Genomic DNA, 23,796 nt, shown 5'->3' on the forward strand with positions numbered 1-23,796 from the left:
TTAAAAGTATTTTCAAGATTATTTTCCTGACAAAAAGGTTCAACTCTAATGGCTATGATACTGCGCCAAAAGCATCATGACCACTGACTTAAGGCCTGACATCCGCTTACCCGGGACACCGTCCTCGTGAAAATTAGAATTATACCCGACTTACCTTTGTTCAGCTCATCTGCTATGTTTATGGCCGCCCCTATAATCACCATCGCCATCACAATAGCATAGAGGAACGTCAGCAGCTTCGCAGTCTGCAAAATGTAGATGCAACGTTTCGGGAATGGTTTGGAATATACTCAAATGCATTCGACAAAACAGTTATCTCATTGGTGTTTCATAAATGCGAACTATATTCGTGACTCGATCAAGCCATCTCAGACACCATCATCCACGCTTTACGGTAAAATCGGTGGTGCCATTACTCATTGCCAGACTTTGTCATATATATATGTAGTTATAATATCATTGATAGATGAACCAATACTAAAACATAAGCGCCTCAGGACGATACATAAGGAAATGAGATATCTTGGTAGGACCTTTGCGAAAGATCCAATATGTGTAGCAACAAAATTAGATAAGAGTTTCCTCATGCAGATTTCACTTCAGAGATCGATAGATGCATATCATTTTGCACTCTACGACACACGGTAATGCTCATTCGCCTGCAGGGTTCATCCAAAGCTTCTTAAGCGACTTCACGGTGTATTAGTACGTCACAGACACGGGTTACGTCAAGAATGACATTAAATGATTAGGAAATTCTCGTCCTCATGTCGTCTATATGGTACAACCTTCACAATTCATATTTTCCAGCAGATGTTTGCGACACATAAACGCTTCTGATAACACTCAAGAATGGCATTACATGATTTTAGTTTTCACGTTTCTCTCACAGTATAACATGCACAATTCAAATTACGTGCAGATGTTTGCGACATACAAACGCTCTCTGATAATAGCCAAGAATTACATTACATGGTTATCGCCCTCACAGCTCCCATACGATAAAGCATACACAATTCAAATTACGTGCAGATGTTTGCGACATACAAACGTTCTCTGATAATAGCCAAGAATGACATCACATGGTTATCGCCCTCACATCTCCCACACGATAAAGCATACACAATTCAAATTTCGTGCAGATGTTTGCCATATACAAACACTCTCTGATAATACTCAAGAATGACATTACGTTATATCGGCCTCACGTCTCCAACGCGGAACAACATGCACAATTCAAATTTCGTGCAGATGATTCCCATACAAATACCCTCTCTGTCAGTGTGATCAGAAGGATGTAGTTATGATGTGTGTTTACCAGAAGCTGCGTCTTCTCCGACGTGAAGAGACAGATGAAGGTGAAGCTGGCAGCGATTCTGAGCTGAAGCAGCCCTGAGATTACAGGAGCCACGTCCCAGGCGAATGACAAACCGCCTTTATGACAAAATAGAAGAATCACATGTTACCCAGAACACAATGACATTTATGATATTAGAGCATAGTCACCTTCAGAGTAAAACAACATATTCATTATCAACATTTAACATTATAGCAAATTTATAGGAAACAAGGTATTAATTTGTAGAATATAATATAGAAGTCACCTCGACAATAAAATTGATGCGATAATACCTTGTCAAAACAAGTACCCTAAAGTAACTCAGTAACACTGTCACTGACACCTTGAATTGGTTCACACGAGGCATAAGCTACATTGCGAATCATGCCCACATATGTGTATGAATTCTGCAGAACAGGTAGCGCTGTCAGTAACTCTATTGATGCAACAATTCCTGAAAAGTAAGTGCAGTATTATTATGTTTTCCAGATTAAGACTCAAATGCAGCAGAGAGCGTTCGGGTGATCCTGGCATTATCAGTCTGGTAAGACTCTTCATCAGCTCAAGGCCCTTGCCCCCTCTACACGCAGCGAAGACAGCGAATGGGGCTTAAACTCTGTCTAGTCCAACACACAGGGAAGTTTCCAGAGAATGTCAGAACGGCTGTCCTCCCGGTGGAGAGCCTGGGCACTCTCCTGATCTGCGCCAAGAGATCAGATGGTACCATACCAAGGGCACCGGGAACAATGTTAAGGCTAAAGACAGTGTACTTGGGGTGCAAGCGAGACATTTCAAAGGCGAGGTCTGTATATTTAGCATGCTTTTCCTGAATCTTGCCAATCACACTGCTGTCAAGGGGAACAGAAAATTCAATGATAATTATCATTTTACCTGAAACAATTAAGATGACCATGCTTGGACCAATCAGAGTTGACACGAGAAGAGCAATCTGATAGGCAATAAACAGCGGTGACACTCGGTAGTTGAACAGCCGAATGATCTTCCACTGTTTGATCAGTAGCATTAAGTTGGCAATGGTTGAGGCGATCCAACGTCGACGCTGTTTGTAGAACTCCTCAAAGTCACTAGGGCAGTGCGTGGAGTTCTTTGAGGCTGCGCAGTACTCAATTCCCCAGCCGGTCTGAATCTGAAATGTTACGATTTGTGTGGGAACGGATAACACCAAATGACTAATGCATGCAGTGAAATTATCTGTGGCGGTTCCAGTACTGGTATCCCGAATTCCCTCTCCACCATAAAATAGAACTTTTAAGCTTAATTCAACATGACTGAACCCTTTGACAGCAAAACATTCAGTTTCTCATGGCCATGTATATTGTCAGGTGCCACACCCCCAGCCATCACAATAGATAAAACACCATTAAACAGAAACGTGAACGCCTGTGAAGATCTGTGACCCTTAGATCCCTGAAAACTCGAATACACGTGTTCATACTTATATCACATGACCTCAGGTCTCTTGGGCCAGAAGTGATTGGCCAATAACGTCAAAAGACATGTAGGACTTTCTAAGAAAAGTGTGATATGGCTTTATGCAAATCTTCTGCTTCCACGTTTCTTCAGAAGAAACCGTGTGTCAAAATTATAATTCCTTACCGACAATCATTCACTCACTCCTTAATATATCTCAACACATGCTCACCATGAGTGTACACAGCCAGCGATCCTCTCCCATGTCTTTTGTGAGGAAATCAAACGCATGTTCCACATTGGAGGAGTATACTGTGAGGATCTCCTTGAGGGCGACACACCGGTACACGCTGAAACTCCCCGGAGCCCAGAGCACCGAACCCAGAACATGTTCTGCTGCCTAGAAATAAAGTGTAAAGAGTTTATCTAGTGTGTAGCCTAGTGACAACATCACTTGCATCTCTGCATATTTTGTAACAATTGCAATACATCATGGTTTATTTTGAAAGAACAGACGCTTTTCTCAGCAATGATATCCAACAAAACAGTATGTCTTGGTTTTTAACCGAGAAAGAGATCATGGTCTTCCAAAATAGATTGGGCCCAAGTTTGAACCATTATGTTTAGTTTCATTATTTATAAATAAATGTATAGATATAATGTATGTATATCACTCACAACCTACGCTTGACTAGTCGTATGACAACCAACATTTACTGAAGTTAAATACGCCATTAACAAACCATGCATCAGGATTCTATAACACACTATGACGTCAAAGAAACTGACAACCGATCGTGCTGGTCAAGCTTGGATGTTTCACTGGAATGTTCACAGCTGAGGGTACAAGAATGTCATGTGTGTTTGTATGTCCATCATATAAGACTGAGTAAGGGTACAAGAATGTCATGTGTGTTTGTATGTCCATCATATAAGACTGAGTGGGGTACAAGAATGTCATGTGTGTTTGTATGTCCATCATATAAGACTGAGTGAGGGTACAAGAATGTCATGTGTGTTTGTATGTCCATCATATGAGACTGAGTGAGGGTACAAGAATGTCATGTGTGTTTGTATGTCCATCATATAAGACTGAGTGAGGGTACAAGAATGTCATGTGTGTTTGTATGTCCATCATGTGAGACTGCGTGAGGGTACAAGAATGTCATGTGTGTTTGTATGTCCATCATATGAGACTGAGTGAGGGTACAAGAATGTCATGTGTGTTTGTATGCCCATCATATAAGACTGAGTGGGGGTACAAGAATGTCATGTGTGTTTGTATGTCCATCATATTAGACTGAGTGAGGGTAAAAGAATGTCATGTGTATTTGTATGCCCATCATATAAGACTGAGTGAGGGTACAAGAATGTCATGTGTGTTTGTATGCCCATCATATAAGAGTGAGTGAGGGTACAAGAATGTCATGTGTGTTTGTATGCCCATCATATAAGACTGAGTGAGGGTACAAGAATGTCATGTGTGTTTGTATGACCATCATATAAGACTGAGTGGGGTACAAGAATGTCATGTGTGTTTGTATGTCCATCATATAAGACTGAGTGAGGGTACAAGAATGTCATGTGTGTTTGTATGCCCATCATATAAGAGTGAGTGAGGGTACAAGAATGTCATGTGTGTTTGTATGTCCATTATATAAGACTGAGTGGGGGTACAAGAATGTCATCTGTGTTTGTATGTCCATCATATAAGACTGAGGGAGGGTACAAGAATGTCATGTGTGTTTGTATGCCCATCTTATAAGACTTAGTGAGGGTACAAGAATGTCATGTGTGTTTGCATGCCCATCATATAAGACTGAGTGAGGTTACAAGAATGTCATGTGTGTTTGTATGTCCATCATATAAGACTGAGTGAGGGTACAAGAATGTCATGTGTGTTTGTATGTCCATCATATAAGACTGAGTGAGGGTACAAGAATGTCATGTGTGTTTGTATGTCCATCATATGAGACTGAGTGAGGGTACAAGAATGTCATGTGTGTTTGTATGTCCATCATATAAGACTGAGTGAGGGTACAAGAATGTCATGTGTGTTTGTATGTCCATCATATAAGACTGAGTGAGGGTACAAGAATGTCATGTGTGTTTGTATGCCCATCTTATAAGACTGAGTGAGGGTACAAGAATGTCATGTGTGTTTGCATGCCCATCATATAAGACTGAGTGAGGGTACAAGAATGTCACATGTGTTTGTATGTCCATCATATAAGACTGACTGGGGGTACAAGAATGTCACATGTGTTTGTATGTCCATCATATAAGACTGAGTGAGGGTACAAGAATGTCATGTGTGTTTGTATGCCCATCATATTAGACTGAGTGAGGTTAGTTGTACTTCGCTTTAGCAATATTCTCCAGAAACTACCTCCACACATTGTACGCATTCTCGGGAATAGAACTCAGATCTTTGATGTAAACGCTCTAACCACTGGCTAACTCGTGGGATATAAGAAATGTCTGATGTAACTGCATGTCAGTGAGGATTACAAAACACCCACCTTCTGAAACCAGTGTCCTATTGCATACTCGAACACTTGATACCATACAAGAGGTCCACTTCCGATTGGGTGGGTGCGTGCGCATACTGCACCAACTGTGGGGTCACGTGTCATGAGATCAAGAAGCGCTTCCACCGATTCTGGAGTAAATGCGACATCACCATCCGTCGTCAGGATGAAGCAGTCTTCATCAATCGCTGATGATACCAAACAAAGAAGAGCAAATTAATACTCTCGTGAGCATCAGTATTAAACACCTCTAAATTGCAACTGTTCCACAATTAGATCTGAAAGGAAAATAAACATCTTATAGAGCAAGATGTGGTCAGAGTATGATGAAGTGACACACCTCCACATGAGAATTGTTTGAAATCTCTCAGCTGTGATACCAGGATTTGTTGGTGTGTGTGTGTGTGTGTGTGTGTGTTATAACAGACTTATGTGGTTTAATAGTTTTGATCACAAACCCATCCTCTGTGCCGTGGCATAAACGTTTGATCCTTTCGAGTTGGCATGGACAATCGTGTGTAAGCTGTATGTGAAATTATTCCCACAGTAACGCAGACATATCATGGACAAACTAGTTGACATTTACTGATTTGTTTAAAGGCATAATGAACATGAATTTGGATAACAAACCGGAATCATATAAGGGCGAAACCTCCAATTGAAATGTTTTATTATGGAATCCTAGGGCGCTAAAAGGTATATTCTCACGTCGTCTTGTAGTAACTACTTGTAGAATCGACCTCAGTTGATGTATGAACACCCTAGTCGTATCAACGTTGACATGCTCTCAACCAGTTGAACACGAATTGTCCCTATCTTGTGTGACGGATCGTATGGATTGACAAATCAGAAACGTGGAAATACTAAGACAAGAGTTCCCTCCCTTTGTAAACATTTGTCATGGTAGTCAAGGCCCGCTCTCCAATGATGACACGCAATATATTGTTAATTACTTGATTGCTTTTCAATTTTGTCTTGATATTAATTCCAACAATAAATGGAAATTGTTCGAGTCCATATCATATCCAACATAGGATGTGAATAAAGAAACCTGGGTGAATTTTTTTAATCGATAATCAGATCGATGTCTCAAAGGTCCCAGAGTGTTTGTTTTATAAACACCAGGCAATGACACACAGGTTATAACAAAAAGGATCTTAGGGAAGTACCTAACTGCTGTACCTTTAATAGATAAATCTACACAAGTTAACAGCGCTGTTTGTTAACAGAGGCATAGATGACCTAATTGAAAGTAGCAGAGGGTATTACAGATCTATAACACCAACATTGCCAAGAAACCAGTCTGCATAGATTAACACATAAACACTGGTATGGTATGCAGCTTTTGAGAATTCAACTGGTCAGGTAGTCCACTCTTTCAACGTCCGTCAAAGCAATCACGATATAAGGTCATGTACAAAGTCAGAAAAAAACGGGCGCAGGAGTAGGAAACTGTAAGTTTTCTTTCATCTCAAGACTGTTGATTTTGTGAGAAGCCAATTTGTCCGACAAGATCGAATCGCATTTTAAGTGACATATGTTATAGCTCCATCATGATGAGTTTCAGAGGCTGCACTCAAGGATGTTTCCGATACAAAAGTGAGTGAGTGACTTTGGTTTTACGCCGCTTCTAGCGATATTCCAGCAATATCACGGCGGGGGACACCAGAAATGGGCTTCACACATTTTATCCATGTGGGGAATCGAACCCGGGCCTTCGGCGTCAGGAGCAAGCACTTTAACCACAAGGCTACCCCACCGCCCCTCAGATACGAAAGCTCTAATTTGTGTATTTGATAAAGCATGCATAGAGGGAAATTGACAAATAATACATAAATAATCAAATATGGAACTCAGTATAGAACTCGAACCTATCTCTCTACTCTGAGAGACCTGTCTAATAATTTGACATGGCCACTTATGCGGCGCTAGAAGGTTAATAGTCATATGACTGATACCACCGGGTACCCATTTTTACTTACACGCATTAGCCTACCCCAAATACATTCCATGCCACTTAAGCACTCACACGTACATTGACCTATTCTGTCATGTAGACTACTTACAGGTCACCAGGAAGTCGATCACGTAGGACATGTACATGATTTGACTCCAGCGTTTCTTGTTTCGAACCTGCAGAAAGACATGTTTTAAGCTGGATCAACTAACACTAGACGAACTGGGGTAATGTCATTTGAGGAACTATCGAAATTGAACGGACCTTAGATAATGGTTTGAGCTACCCGAGGTTCGATAGAATCGAAACACGATGTTTAAGGAAGGAACACGCAGTGACCAAGTTTTTATTACCAGATGACCCAACACAGGTGCTAGAATCTGTAATTTACTGAAAAGTGTATTACCATAAAACACATTTGAGCACTTTCTCATTGGCACTGAGTATTCATGGATAATACCAGTGACGCTACAATTAACTTATCATTTCCTTTAGAAAAGGTTAAATAGTTTACGAAAATGGAAACGTTTTCCCTCACTTTTAGATACAAAAAAGCATACCACTTGCAATCTCATCGTAACTTAAAGATTTGTGTGATTGAATTATTACCTTGCGTTCGTCCTTAAGATGTATGTTAAACGTCATTGGTCTGACGTCTGAAGCTGACTGTGGCAGGTTCCAGCTCAACTTCATCCCATATGGCGTCTCCACCTTCGTGCAGTTGTCTGTCAGGATACCTGAATGGAATAAGGTGCGAGGTTGGACATAACATGTGTATCTCAAACAGGGAACCCAAATCTTGTTCTGCAGGCTAAGAGGATATTCTGAGGGCTTACACAACTTGACTGACAACCACGGCCAAATGTATATATGTCCTTCCCGATGCTACATCACCCCTCTACCCCCCGTAAATAAATAACCAGAGCAGTCATGGATCTGGAACCACCGTTATTGGCTTTAAAGGCACAATGCCACATATTTTGCCCTATGTTTTACATATTGGAGCATATGCACTCACTTTAGCTTCCCATTGATGCAATAAAAGACTATTGGTAATTATCCTTACGACTTGCCTGATTTCGATAATTGAAACTTCAAGGCGAGTATCTTCCAAGCAGAGAAACACTTGCCATATATAGAAAGTAAACAATTGCTCCGTGCATCGAAAACTGTCGCACGCGATGTTGTCAGTGTGTGCCAAAAGAGGGCGTGAGAGTCGATGTATTGCTGAGTTGCATTCATTCGTTCGAACTTTTTAATCTATTATTGTAATCTAACTACGCCATTTTAATAGTAGTTTCCCTGAGAGCTGATAATATTATTGACAGAAATGCATTATATATTTTTAGAGAAGTGTGGTGTGATATAGTGTCTTTGGGACCGCCTACGATGAAACGAATCTGTCAAAGGTGGATCCTAGCTCACGGTAAAAGGGAAAGTCATTGTGATAGATACGTGCCTAGAGTTTCTTGGATCAGAGTCAGGAGCTGAAGAGGAAATTCTGAGATATTTTTCTTCCGTATTCCACTGTCGAACATGATATGTGACTCGAAGAACCTGTCATTATGAAAACGAGCCAAGTTGATTTGGTTGATGGACTGGAGAAGTTGTCTCATCTCGTCTTGTGTCTGGTGATACAGAGACAGAGAGGAACCAAAATAGATATAATGCACTTAAATCACCTAGATGGTAAAATAGACTGTTTTATCACTGACATGAGCATGGGAGGAGGATTTGTCCTCCTCAAATCCACATACTAATCGGTCTCCGTTATGCTCTTTGACAGTTTCAGATGAAGCAACAGACAATATGATAGACTATGATATGACTGGATCACTAATACCCGTTCCATAAAGCTGTAGAATCACTTACTCTCGTGAGACGATGTTACAGTATTGGATTTACGATCATCTCAGAGGTATGTTTTGTGACATGTATTCTCATATCTTGACCATATTGACAAAAACATTATGTTCTTTCAATGAATCCAGTAGAACTTCATGAATGTGGGCACACTCTTTTAAAACCTGTATAGCTTCTTCTCAAAATAAGCATATGTTGACACAAAATTGGACACATATGCAAGAAAATACCTCTCTGTACATGGTCGTACAGATGTACACTCGACTCCTCCTGTGGGTTGGGCGTGGTTGTTCTCTTTGCTCTGTCTGCCTGTTGAGGATCAACCACTGCTCCAGCAGAACGCCATTGTAGGATGGCAGCCAGAATATCTGATGATGAAAATATTATCACCATGAATGCCTGCTCACTTCAAAACATGTATTGGAACATGTCTTAGTTATTGTATTGGGTATCTTAGACAATGTTTTTAGTTTGTGTCATTCAACCAAATCGAAAATTAAAAGTGACTTGTGGTCTATTTTCCCATTAGTTACAATAAATGCATACAATGGGGATATCGTTTGTAATGCAGTTTCTAAAGTGTGACTTGAACAGTCGTATGTATTCCTTTACACCGAAGTAGGTTGTATTACTGCAGATTGTAAATAATCGAGTAACTATCAAATGAATTATATTTTAGGCACGGCCCCACTGCTGCTTGGCTGGATTTATCAATCAGTAAATTGTACTGTTGCTATGTCCTTGGCCTGATGACACATTTAACCTGTTGACACAAATCCTTGTAATGACTGACGTGAATATTCAGATTCTTACAACCGTTCAGTAGGTTTGATTTGGAATATTCAAACAAGCAATCAGCCTGTTCGGAAATGTCAAACCAATGTACAAGAAATTAGTATTCATTACAAATGTGACGGCATGTTCCATAGTTCAGGTTCACTTTTGCGAAATCTTCTTTGTCTGAATATTATCAGAAGAGGTGGGCATGGGTGGTAGACTATTTCTTCTTCGTTTGTTATCAAACTTACAAATCGTATTGTGCCTTCATGGCGTGAAATCTCTTTCTGTTGATATTCAAGATTTGGTATTCTTTTGCATTTCTTCTATTTACTGCAACGGTTATAGTATATTAAGCCACAGTACTTACTGATGATTCCTTTTGGGGTGGGATGAACTTGCTTCTGAAAATCAGCAGCGTTGTACAATGAAGATGAGCGAGACAGAAACAAGCTGTCGCTACTATCACAGCCCATAGGTTCCTGTTGTCGTCTACACACGCCCCGGGAGAGAAAGGCAAGGCGACTAAACAGCAACTTTTCACCAGCAAAACTACCACGAACAGAGGGCAAGTTAGACAGATTGGGATAGCAAAGGCCCATTTGTGTACGGCAGTCTGACAGGCAAGTAAGGAAAGAAAGTATCCGACCAATGTTGCATGTATGTTAGTGAGGAAGTAATTACAGTTACTGTTGATGACAAACCTCCAAGCCGCAAGGAAATCTTCATACGTCTCATTCTTCAACAGCATTTCAGTTGAATAGATGTTGCCGTCAACGTAAAACAATATGTAGCTGAAAACCAACACACACACAGCTTTGACAAAGTTGGATATGATTCCCATCTTCCATGATGAACCGGCTGACTGCAATCCGGGTCCTGCAAAGTGAGTCTCGGTGTCTCCTATCCTGGAGTAAGCTATTTCTCCTGAGCTGGAACTGGCATCTGTTTCAAGTTTCGATTTTACAGTCAGTTTCTGTATGGCTGGGACCCAAGCTACAGTGAGACAAGCAATGGAAACTAAGGCATGCCATATGTCGCTATTCGTGTCCTGTTCTAGAACCAGAAACAGAACTAATCCCAAACCAGCAACTTGAAACACGCACGCCAACGCGGAAATGGCACAGACTGCCGTGCCCCTTCGTTGTCGTCGTCTGTGGATTGCGTAGAAAACTGTGTTGACAACAAGTGGAACAACGAGCACAGCATTCATCAGAAGTATGGTGAGGTAGCCTTTGTATTTCACCAAAACCTTCAACGCAAACAAACACACTCCAAACGATTCCAGTACAGCAGCACCAATACCCTGCAAAAATATAGTATATATCCTTAAATGAGTGTGTTAGTTCCGTTTGACATCGGTAAGCATTTGACTTATTTAATGGTAGGTTAATTCAAGATGAAAGAAGTGGTTCATATGTCCAAGGCACCGCTATGCAAAAGACCGCCTCCGTGGTGTAGTGGTTAGAGCGTCCGCCCGGTGAGCGGAATGTCGCGGGTCTGATCTCCGACCGCGTCATACCAAAAGACGTTAAAATATGGTACTTTTTGGTCCCTATCTGGCGCTCGGCATTAATGGCTTGGAGCCAGTATAATGTGTCTGAGTGGGGTATTCATGCTTCACTGCGGCATGGTATCTCAGTGGCCTAACACTATAAAACCAGCTTCAGTGTGGGCTAGTACAAGCAGCCGCACATACACATACACACGCATGCACGTCATCATATGAGCGAAATATTCTCAAGCACGACGATAAACCCAATTTCACCTCACCTCACCTCATTATGCAAAAACGTATGCTTCGGAGTTGCCTCCCGTAGCATGCCAAAATCCCATGGTCGAGACATAAGGGAATGTAAGACATATGGTCAACAGAAGTGGGGTTCGTTTGGAAGATCACAGGTTTCTTGGTCGCATGTGGGGCCCAACTCTGAAAAGGGGTATTTGATTGACATTATTTAGTTCTTAGGGTTCCACAGGCCATTTAATAGTGCCCTTGGGTGTACTAACTTTTCAAATAGCATTTGAATTCATTCATTGTTGAAAAACAAGACTAGAAACAAGATGTGGGATAGAGACCTGAAAATACTCACTATTATTATAGACTTGATGCTTGGCCACGGCATGTCCTTCCGGAATAAAGAGAGGATCACAGCTCTTAGGAAATTGAAACAGCACGGCACAAGTAAAATCAGGGCGAGCATCAGAAACACACGAGTAGCTTCTATCCTCCCCTCTCTGGTGCTCGCAGAGATAGCTTCTTTGGTAGAGTTGTTGAGTCTTTCTGCCAGACCCACGACGGAAAGCTTGCTGGCTGACAGGCATGCGAGAAGAAATACTCCAATCAGTATAGTCCACATCCACTTAACAATTGGAGCAAGTAATGGTGGTTTGCGAGAGGCAAGAAGTTTCTCATCAAGTCTTTCAGTAACTTTCCATTTACTGCTTACACTCAGATCAGTTTTATGTTCAGCCTCAGAATTATCCCGTGATTTTACAGAATCTAAAGACGTGATAGAGGCCCCATCCGTCTCTTTGGTACGAATGTGGTTGGAAGCAGCAGAAGGACCTCCATGTACGCCATGTACATTTTGCCCTGCTTCACCACCTCCAGAAGCACCCTGAACATCATCTCCATGGCGACTATGCATCACACTTGATGGGCTCTGGTCCCTTGTAACGACAGGAGTTTCCATCTTGTCCCTTGATTGGACCAAACACCTAACGTTTACCCTGTAAACATAAAAAAACACCAACGTGTTGGTTGAATCTTAAAACAATCCAATGACACTTCAGTTCGTGACATTTCACACGTATTCATTTGTTTAATTAACAGTAGAGAATGGATATCTTTATACGGGTGTGAACCCGTGATTGTCCGGGTTAGAAGTGATATTCAGTAGCCCTGCTTGCCGTAAGATGCAACTAGCAGGATCGGGTGGTCAAGCTCACTCACTTGGTAGACGTCTTTGTATCCCAATTGCGCAGATCGATGCTCGTGCTTTTGATTACTGGATTGTCTTGTCCAGACTCGGATATTTATAGACCGCCGCCATATAGCTGGAATATTGCTGAGTGCGGCGTAAAACAACAACCAAACCAACACGCCCAATTGTAATGTGTCAGAAACAAACGAGACTAATGGCAGTCAATACCAATTGCAATGTATAAAATATTTCAATGGTACAGTATGACATCTTGCGTCATCCCACAAGCAGCCTCTACGATAGATTTTTATACTGGATAGAACGCATAGACATCATGTAGCTACTTACATACATGACAGACGCAAGTGTATATCAGACAATGGCCAATTGCTGTAATGATTATCGTTTAACGCTGAGCGTATGCTTTGTCTGGCTGGTCATATGGCGGCTTTGTGTATATACCTGACAATCCAGTGACAAATAGCAAGACTTTAGTTTACGCAATTGTGCATGATGGATGACATCTGTCTGTAATTAATCTGGACCAGACAATCAAATGTTTGACATCATAAACATATATCTACGCAGCATCGATACAATGACATGCACGTAGACTCGCAAGACACGAGACTGATCACGGGAGCCTTCAACTCACCACTTACGATAGCCATAAGTTACGGAGGACACGTATTCCTTACCAGAATCCACAGGGGAGAAAGATAATAAAGTAGATACATAACCGCATAAGTTGTATAAGTAGCAGGATTGGTTATGTAGTAGTAGATATAATAGTTTGACTTCCCGGTTGCAAACCTAGTCTCTGAAATGAACATATTTTACCGAAAATGGATCTTAAATATCATAAAAAGGTCTTCCGAAACTTTTTTGATTTTCAAGGTGAAATGTAGTAATGTAGACTTACCATGTAGCTGGAATAGTACTGTGTACGGTGTTTGGGTCAGTATGGAAGGGTGGGCAAGCGTGGATTGGTTATATAGTAGTAGATATAATAGTTTGACTTCCCGGTTGTAGTAATTTAGACTTGCCATGTAGCTGGAATAGTACTGTGTACGGTGTTTTTGAGTCGGTATGGCAGGCTGGGCAAGCATGGATTGATTATATAGTAGTAGATATAATAGTTTGACTTCCCGCTTGTAGTAATGTAGACTTGCCATGTAGCTGGAATAGTACTGTGTACCGTGTTTTGGGTCGGTATGGCAGGCTGGGCAAGCATGGATTGGTTATATAGTAGTAGATATAGTAGTTTGACTTCCCGTTTGTAGTAATGTAGACTTACCATGTAGCTGGAATAGTACTGTGTACGGTGTTTTGGGTCGGTATGGCAGGGTAGGCAAGCGTGGATTGGTTATATAGTAGTAGATATAATAGTTTGACTTCCCGGTTGTAGTAATTTAGACCTGCCATGTAGCTGGAATAGTACTGTGTACGGTGTTTTTGGGTCGGTATGGCAGGCTGTGCAAGCATGGATTGGTTATATAGTAGTAGATATAATAGTTTGACTTCCCGTTTGTAGTAATTTAGACTTGCCATATAGCTGGAATAGTACTGTGTACAGTGTTGTGTGTCGGTATGGCAGGCTGGGTAAGCATGGATTGGTTATATAGTAGTAGATATAATAGTTTGACTTCCCGTTTGTAGTAATGTAGACTTGCCATATAGCTGGAATAGTACTGTGTACGGTGTTTTGGGTCGGTATGGCAGGCTGGGCAAGCATGGATTGGTTATATAGTAGTAGATATAATAGTTTGACTTCCCGTTTGTAGTAATGTAGACTTGCCATATAGCTGGAATAGTACTGTGTACCGTGTTTTGGTTCAGTATGGCAGGCTGGGCAAGCATGGATTGGTTATATAGTAGTAGATATAATAGTTTGACTTCCTGGTTGTAGTAATGTAGACTTGCCATGTAGCTGGAATAGTACTGTGTACGGTGTTTTCGGGTAGGAATGGCAGGCTGGGCAAGCATGGATTGGTTATATAGTAGTAGATATAATAGTTTGACTTCCCGGTTGTAGTAATGTAGACTAGCCATTTAGCTGGAATAGTACTGTGTACGGTGTTTTGGTTCAGTATGGCAGGCTGGGCAAGCATGGATTGGTTATATAGTAGTAGATATAATAGTTTGACTTCCTGGTTGTAGTAATGTAGACTTGCCATGTAGCTGGAATAGTACTGTGTACGGTGTTTTCGGGTAGGAATGGCAGGCTGGGCAAGCATGGATTGGTTATATAGTAGTAGATATAATAGTTTGACTTCCCGTTTGTAGTAATGTAGACTTGCCATATAGCTGGAATAGTACTGTGTACGGTGTTTTGGGTCAGTATGGCAGGCTGGGCAAGCATGGATTGGTTATATAGTAGTAGATATAATAGTTTGACTTCCCGGTTGTAGTAATGTAGACTTGCCATGTAGCTGGAATAGTACTGTGTACCGTGTTTTGGGTCGGTATGGCAGGCTGGGCAAACATGGATTGGTAATATAGTAGTAGATATAATATTTTGACTTCCCGGTTGTAGTATTTTAGACTTGCCATATAGCTGTAATAGTACTGTGTACGGTGTTTTGGGTCGGTATGGCAGGCTGTGCAAGCATGGATTGGTTATATAGTAGTAGATATAATAGTTTGACTTCCCGTTTGTAGTAATGTAGACTAGCCATTTAGCTGGAATAGTACTGTGTACGGTGTTTTGGTTCAGTATGGCAGGCTGGGCAAGCATGGATTGGTTATATAGTAGTAGATATAATAGTTTGACTTCCTGGTTGTAGTAATGTAGACTTGCCATGTAGCTGGAATAGTACTGTGTACGGTGTTTTCGGGTAGGAATGGCAGGCTGGGCAAGCATGGATTGGTTATATAGTAGTAGATATAATAGTTTGACTTCCTGTTTGTAGTAATGTAGACTTGCCATGTAGCTAGAATAGTACTGTGTACGGTGTTTTCGGGTCGGTATGGCAGGCTGTGCAAGCATGGATTGGTCAGGGCTAAATCTAACCCGGATTTTCACGAGTTACGCTAGAGGTTTCAGATGTTATCTGAGTAGAAGGACTGCGCGTAGACGTTGCAGTTGTAGATGCAGCAGCAGCCGACCCCGATCACGTGCACCTGGAGAGCAGGATCCAGTAAATGCACTCAACAGAATAATCGGCAGGTGATGCGCTCGTTGTGGGTCAGCCTGACCCACTTCATACACAAGGGCTACGCCTACAGTCAGTAATCACTTGACAGCGTTCTACGCACTGACGCGGAACAGACGGCGGGCAAGGGACACTCAGATCAGTGACGCGTCGAGGATGTCGTTCGCGTCGTTTGTATGTCGTGTTGACGGGGTTGTTGAAACCGGAATTCCCAGCAGACGAGTGTTTTGAATAGAGCATTGCATGTCAACATAGTAAAATAACCGCAATGAGTCCTCGAGTTTAGGGTGTACAGTATACACTATACAATTGTCAAACACAACCGCTGTGTAGTGAGTTAAGTTAAGTTTTACACCGCTTGTAGCAATATCCCAGCAATATCAGAGACCAGAAATGGTGGTGGGTACAAAAGAGCATAGCAAACATAACAAATGAGTCACCCTGATAACTCGTGTTGATGATATACTTCCCATCTAAAGTTTAGACTCACTAGTGTAAATATAGCCACTTACTTCGGTCAACTGTTCTAAACTACATTTTGCAAAATATTCAATACTGTTTAAAGGTACTGTTTACACATGAACTGATGCATTGTAAAATAATGTTTAACACGCTTGAACTATTACCGTACACCATATACCATTATGTACAGATAAACATGTCACTAAAACAATCAATACATTATGCGTCTTACTGAACTATAACTCTGCTTTAATTACCCATATTTTGCAATGACAGTTGATATTAGATAGACATTTACAGAAAGTTTCAACTACAAAAACGAACTACCTACGAATACGACATACCTTTGACAAATCTAATTACTAAACCCATGCAACTAACTTCTACTACAGTCTCAATTCTCCTATGTTCGCAAGTGCATCGGTGACAGCCCTGAACAAGACACACTGACTGATGTTACCTACAAATACGGAATTTTACCAACGAATACACATGTTACCAACTAATCTGCCGTTTATCGCGTGATATCATGCAAACTTTTACTTTCATCACCAAAATCAACTTATTTCCTTACATTTCACTCAAAAATAATTCATTATATCACTATAATAAAGTCTAAACCACGAATTGCAGAACATTTTTATTGAACGCTCAGGGTGCCGTTCCACTAACCGATCTTATCTAAGATCAATCTTAGCAAGTTACGCTAATTTTACAATCGTCTTAGCTAAAAGTTACACCCGTTCCACCACCCGATCTTAGGCCTATCGTAGCCGGTCCCGATCTTACGATCCGATCCAAGCTTAGATTGAGACTCTTTCGTGCGAGAGATAGAGGAATGCGAGGCACGAGTTATCTCCCTTTGCATAGTCTAGCAAATGATAGAAAGTAGTTTACGAACCAACTGAGTGAGTGAGTGAGTTTAGATTTACGCCACACTCAGCAATAGTCCAGCTATTTGGCGGCGGTCTGTAAATAATCTAGCTAAGATGCATAGCGTTCACTAACATGAGCGTAGTGAACGCTATGTTTCTTAGCTATAAATAATCGAGTCTGGACCAGACAATCCAGTGATCAACAGCATGCGTATCGATCTGCGCAGTTGGGAACCGATGACATGTGTCAACCAAGTCAGCGAGCCTGACCACCCGATCCCGTTAGTGGCCTCTTACGACAGGCATGGGTTATTGAAGTTCAATATTCTGACCTGGGCCTTCATGGGTATTTTTCCAAAACGTGGTAAACGTGGTGAAAAAACCTAGAGCAAAATATTAGGGTAGTGAGCACCTTGGTTTCAGGTGCAAGTGCGTGAGAACGCTGGGTATCAAGCATAATATAATATTAATAAATGCATATTTATAGTGCCCCTATTCCACATCCTTGGGCATGCTCAAAGCGCTGTGTACAGATAATTTACACGAGAATATTTACAGCCGAGATTATAAGTAATATACTGAGAACAGGTTTTAAGTCTGGACTTTAAAAATGTCAGTTGTGTCAGAGCTTTTAATATGTGCCTGAACCTTGTCAATCAGAATAACAAGGCGTGACGAGGCTATAACGTATGTAGAATCTGTCAGTGGTCTTGAATAACACGCGGCCTGCCTTTAGAATCCCCCACCAAATATGCGCAGTGAAATCAAACATATTTGTATCTTTTTGCTTCAGAACATTGTTCACTTTACGGCTGTCCCTATTCTTAACCATGACGTTGCAATATTGTTGTACAATTGTGTTACACCGACTCGCTCGGTTGTGTTCCCATGACGACAGTGGTCAGACTGGCCTGACATTTGTAAGGCTTCAGTGCAGTGTTTGTTTACATCACAGGAATATACAAATTCATTTCATGGGGGACTTTAGGGGACGCTCACGGTGAAATGCTCGCTTTCTTAATTTTCACATAGAATAGGAAAGCCACCATTTTGGTTTCTCTACGATTGATTTTAGCTATCCTAAGTTGGTCATGAGCAACTTAGACTTTGAATCTTAACTTTACGATTGACTTAGGTAAGATTGGTTAGTGGAACGGTATGCCGATCGTAACGTCACGCTAAGATTGGGATTTTAGGGGTTTACGATTGGCATAGGGCTAAGATCGGTTAGTGGAACGGCACCCAGTTATGTAGCCATTTGAAATTCAAAGGAACCATTTCAACCTATTATTATGCAGTACTGCGTACCTAATCAGTTTATTTATGATCTGCAATAATTGTCTTCAGTACAAATTATGTTATAGTAGTGTATTGTGTTCTCTATTTCATTTTGTTAACAACGAATACATGTTACGTACAAATACCGTGAGCCACAACCGGGAAAATCCCAGCGGACCAATTTGAGCCCCCAATGTCAATTCCACTTCCAGTCTGAGGCTTTTTTTTACAATAATAAGGCTTAAAACCTCACTAAAATTAAAGTTGGTTAGTCATATTGATCCTATGTTATTGCGACATGGGTTTATTTATATAACATTCTTACAGAAAATGTAAAATACACTTACGAATCACCAAGATGTTGTCTGGTCTCATCTATGATGACTTCCTAATGGAACACATGTCACGTGTTGTCATTCCACCAATCTATTTGAATGTGATCAGTTGTTGGCACTTGTAAGTAACATTTGGGAGTTAAAATTTACCTACGAATACAGGTTATTTTGTGTGATATCTTCGTAAAAACAGCACAGAAAATGTTCAGATGTGGCACACGTATATCTTGTGGCCCTTTGGCCCTTGAACGTAGGATATCATTCACTAATGTGTTCATCTGTGGAAACAGCAACATATTTAATGGTATATGTAGGTAACGTGATTTTTTTTACCAAATCAGACTTTGATTTTCTAACAATTGTTTAGATTATTACTTATAAGAAATATTATGTAACGCCATTGCATTTGAGTTCTTTACATATTAATGCTATAAAAAGTAATACAAAACATAACTTTGTGTTGCATTTACATAAATTGACAGAGTCATTGAAAACTGTATTCGTAGGTTACGCAAAAAAATATCACTTGAAAACAAATTACCAGAATTACGAATTAAGCCCTAGACAAAATCATTCCAGGGGATTTATTCACGAAATATTTGGCAATCAGATTTATAAACTTCTGTTCGTGCAGTTTGAATAGTATTTAACACACAACATGTTTTCAACAAAACATTTGTAAAATATGAGTCAAAATTAATAAAAATGACCTGTTTTTGTCTCCAATAAGCCTACTTTTCATTAAAAATAGTCATGCTATATATGGCCCGAATCATCTCACTTGTGCCGATGTGATGGGCACCCCGAAATAAGTGAAGATAGTAATGCTAAATTGTTATGGGCCCAAACATGCTGTGTACACTTTTCGTTGGAATCGACCATATATATACATAAAATATATCGTTTGAAGTGTTTTAAGTGAGTCTAAACTTTTGATGATAAGTATACAATACAATAGCCATACTCTTCATCAGGAACCTTTGGTGTGTTAACGCCACCATGCCCATACGTTTTTAAGCATGGCATTTTGAGCATCATAGTAAAATGGTGTTCGTAACTTGATCATTAACGTGTATCAATACGAATTTGGAGACAATAGAATACAAATTGGCCTTACTTCGTTGTGCGCGCTATCGAGCTGTTGCATGCGTGAAAACAGGTAAAATACATCAAACATTTCTAACATAATTCGGATCTGATTGAACATGAACGCCATTTCACAATTCAGGTGAGATTTAGAGCGTTGGATCTGAAAACACTCGAGATGCTCGGATAGCATAACTCCAAGGAACAAAGCGCTCAATCGGCACTGTTGACATAAGACTGAATGCCCGCGGACCCACATGGGAAGTGTCCGTGTAAGTATAGACTTAGACTTACGGCCAGTCTCTGAATACATTTATACATATAACGATGATGGAACAAACAATTCCTTATAAATTGGAAAGGAGCCACACTGTGATGGGAGATTCAGAACCTGGGGCCTGAGGAATCTAGACTTGCTTCATTTAGGGCTTTAGCACCGCAAAAGGGCTAGACAGAATAGAAAATAATGCGATTCAGGGACTGTGAGACAGACTACTAACGATTGACTGAGACTCGAGCAGCACGAACGTTTACGGTTTGTGTGTATGGATATAATTACACTCCACTTGACCCGACTGACAAATTGTCAATTGCCTCTGTCCTCTCTCTTACACCATTATGTGATGCTAGCATAGTGGTGGAAATGCCTTTCCTCTGGGGATATGTATCAGTATATCACACACAATTATGAAAGAGTTAATATACTGTATGAGTAACCGATGTTATCCTGTCTGGTGTAGAACGGGTAACTCTATGGTCGGTTTAATTTCCTCTAGAGTCACTTGATCCTAGGATTGGCCCACCCCACGGTGACCTTGCCCCAGACTCAGGCCACACGTGACTGTTTGAGCTGGAGCTGGGATAACTCCTAGTCTGTCTCACAACCCACACTAGCTTCCCTTCCGCCCAGCCCTTTCTGCAATGGAAAACCCATAACTGAAACAAGTCTAGATTTCAGTCTCCCATCTCGCTCCGGTTCCTGTTCAGTTTAAAAGAAATTATTTAATTAACGTTTTTATTTAATTATATATATATATATATATATATATATATATATAAATTTAGAGACTACCCGTCAGGCTAGGATGATCCTTCCCGTCTCGGAGCAGTCTGTAGAAGGTTTAAATGTGTTTCATGGCTCAAATTACAGCCGAACCCAATCCTCCATTATTCTCCCATACACCTAACTGTGTGCTTCGTTGCATACTTTTAACATTGTTAAAGGTGTATATGGTCGGTGATGTTGGGTGTGCGTGTTGCTTGAATGACACAACACAGTCTTCATTCAGAAGTACTCACTCACTCACTCACTCGAGATCTTACATAAGACTGAAAACAACAATGGCGATAAGCAGGCCATCGCAAAATCTATTCTGTGAGTCCATTGCGATTCTTCAGCACTTGATTTTCATAGCTCCCTGATCCAGTTCTACATTCGTCTTGGTCAGTGTATATGCATCATATAACACATAAAATAGAAATGATAATGATTAAAATGAAAACAATAATCCACACACCATAGAAAACCTCGGCCAAGAACAAAGTCAGGTTTCTACGACTGCATTAGCATCATCATAGACTAAGAACACCACCTCCGATGACCCCTATTGTTTGTAATGTCAATATAAAATGTGGATTTCATTGTTAACATTTCATCTTTGTACACGGGGCCAATGATGTATTTCAGTGGCCTACAACTATGAGCGAGTGAGTGAGTCAGTCAGTAAGTTTAGCTTTACACACTCGTCAATATTCCAGCGATATGGTAGCGGTCTGTAAATAATCGAGTCTGGACCAGGATCCAGTGATCAACATCATGAGCATCGATCCACGCAACCCAGTCAGAGAGCCTCACCACGCAATCCCTATACTCGCCTCTTACGGCAAGCATGGGTTACTGAACATCAGTTTTAAGCCGGATCTTCCCGGGTACTAGAACTATGACAGGAACCCGTCGACACAGGTATAATTAACACGATATTAAGCCCCATTTAATCATACATCACCTAAACTGATATCACATCATATCAGTTATCGATTAGCTATTAACCCAAACATCAACGTCCCCACTCTTTAGGGGCGGTGGGGTAGCCTTTTGGTACAAGCGTTTGCTCGTCACGCAGAAGACCCGGGTTCGATTCTCCATATGGGTACAATGTGTGAAGCCCATTACTGGTGACCCCCACCCCCAACCCCTTCCCCGCCGTGATATTGCTGCAACTAACCCAACACCTTTCCTGTAATACCGACCTATGAATTCTATAACCCTTTTTAGAGGGTCAGTTGGTAAATTCCTTTAAAATCTTTTTACAATATATATATATCACTTTTGTGCCCACGTCAGTATTAATTAAACAGTTATAATAAATACTATACCTTTTGTTGTAACTACACCTTGCGGTAAGCTTTTCCAGGTGAGAGGGAAGGCTACTATTATCACACATCACGTTCCTATAACTATCATATTGAGAATGTATATGTTGTATAACGCTTCACCTCGCATGTGTTACTTCATCTGTATATAATCGAGTCTGGACCAAACAACCCTGAGACTGACATAATGAGCATCCATGCAATTTGGGTACAATTATAAGCATCAATCAAATCAAGGAGATTGACCACCTGTCTGATCCCATAATCAACTCTTCCGACAATCATGGATAACTGAAAATGCCGGCTTTTAAGTTAGATCGCAAACAACAGCATAAGCCCCCCCCCCACCCCCACACACACACACACACACACACACACATACAAAAGCCATTCACCCAACCCCCCACTCCCCTTCCTGCAACCGCCAATGCATCAATCTACACAGTCATCCGAGTTGAACTCCCCGCTTGTTGGTTCATTGGCACAACAGTTGTGCATCGATTTACACACATGGGATACGATGACATTATGTCAACCGTTAGTCGCCTCTTACGACAGGCATGGGTTGCTGAAGATCCTTAAAACACTAGCCCGGATCTTCACGGGCTTGAATTCCCGGTACTCCAGATCGTAAGCTACAAGCACAAGATGCTTGGTTTAAAGGCTTACTAGGAATCTGGGCTTAGGTGTATATGGATCATCACCATGTCTCCGTGCACTAGAGCTCTGCACACAACAATAGGCTACAGTCTGCTGTTACATTAGACTTACCACCAGGAACGTTATGCATCCACAACAAACGCAGATGTAACTCTGAATCCTCAAACTGTCGACTGAGTGTTTATACCACGTGACTGCCCATTACGGAAGCGAGGGGCATGTAGAAAACTGAAATATATCCTTTGACCTTTATCCTAGTTCCTGGTGAATCTTTCAGAATGAACTCACAAGATGATATAATATGCCATCTGCAGCGAATCATGTGCTGACAATAACATTATTCAGGCTATTCAAACGAATGCGTCACTTCAGCTTAAGTGCCGATATTGATTGGTTAATCAGAGTCACGTGCTGTGAATAGCCTTCTTTGAACTTCATAAAGGCAAGTATTTCGCAAAACCAAGTCTAAATTTAGCCAGGGTAATCCCGCTACCGTTCGCCTACACAGCCTGACCGAACCAGGTCACATATATGGCGAGACGGTGGGTGATGGCTGAGCAGTCAGGCGTGTCACCAGCCACGTCTGGGCGGGGGTGTTTATAGCTCATAACAGCCCAACACTACAACTTTCTATGTTCACTGTGCATGCGGAAGGTCGGAAAGAATATTTTTCAGTATCTATTTCGACCCTAACATATTAAGACTCGGGGTCAGCAAAACTATATCATGCGATCAAAGCGAAAACAA

The 23,796-nt window shown here is 41.1% G+C and overlaps 1 protein-coding gene across 1 annotated transcript in view; it reads right to left on the bottom strand.

Moving 5' to 3' along the window:
- Positions 1–23,484, bottom strand: part of LOC124257847 — a 44,953-nt gene extending 21,469 nt beyond the window's left edge. Inside the window, exons 1-12 of the mRNA XM_046691993.1 lie at positions 23,161–23,484; positions 11,992–12,631; positions 10,269–11,204; positions 9,352–9,489; positions 8,718–8,886; positions 7,868–7,995; positions 7,368–7,434; positions 5,293–5,489; positions 3,003–3,170; positions 2,231–2,486; positions 1,319–1,434; positions 155–245 (exon numbers count right to left, since the gene is read on the bottom strand). Of these exons, the coding sequence (XP_046547949.1) occupies positions 155–245; positions 1,319–1,434; positions 2,231–2,486; positions 3,003–3,170; positions 5,293–5,489; positions 7,368–7,434; positions 7,868–7,995; positions 8,718–8,886; positions 9,352–9,489; positions 10,269–11,204; positions 11,992–12,594 (2,869 nt within the window). The 5' untranslated portion in view covers positions 12,595–12,631; positions 23,161–23,484. The remainder of the gene's footprint in view (positions 1–154; positions 246–1,318; positions 1,435–2,230; positions 2,487–3,002; positions 3,171–5,292; positions 5,490–7,367; positions 7,435–7,867; positions 7,996–8,717; positions 8,887–9,351; positions 9,490–10,268; positions 11,205–11,991; positions 12,632–23,160) is intronic.
- Positions 23,485–23,796: the final 312 nt, after the last annotated feature.

Source organism: Haliotis rubra, unplaced genomic scaffold (genome assembly GCF_003918875.1).
Source record: "Haliotis rubra isolate DU_JTF1 unplaced genomic scaffold, ASM391887v1 Scf676, whole genome shotgun sequence".
Classification (NCBI taxonomy): Eukaryota; Metazoa; Mollusca; class Gastropoda; order Lepetellida; family Haliotidae; genus Haliotis; species Haliotis rubra.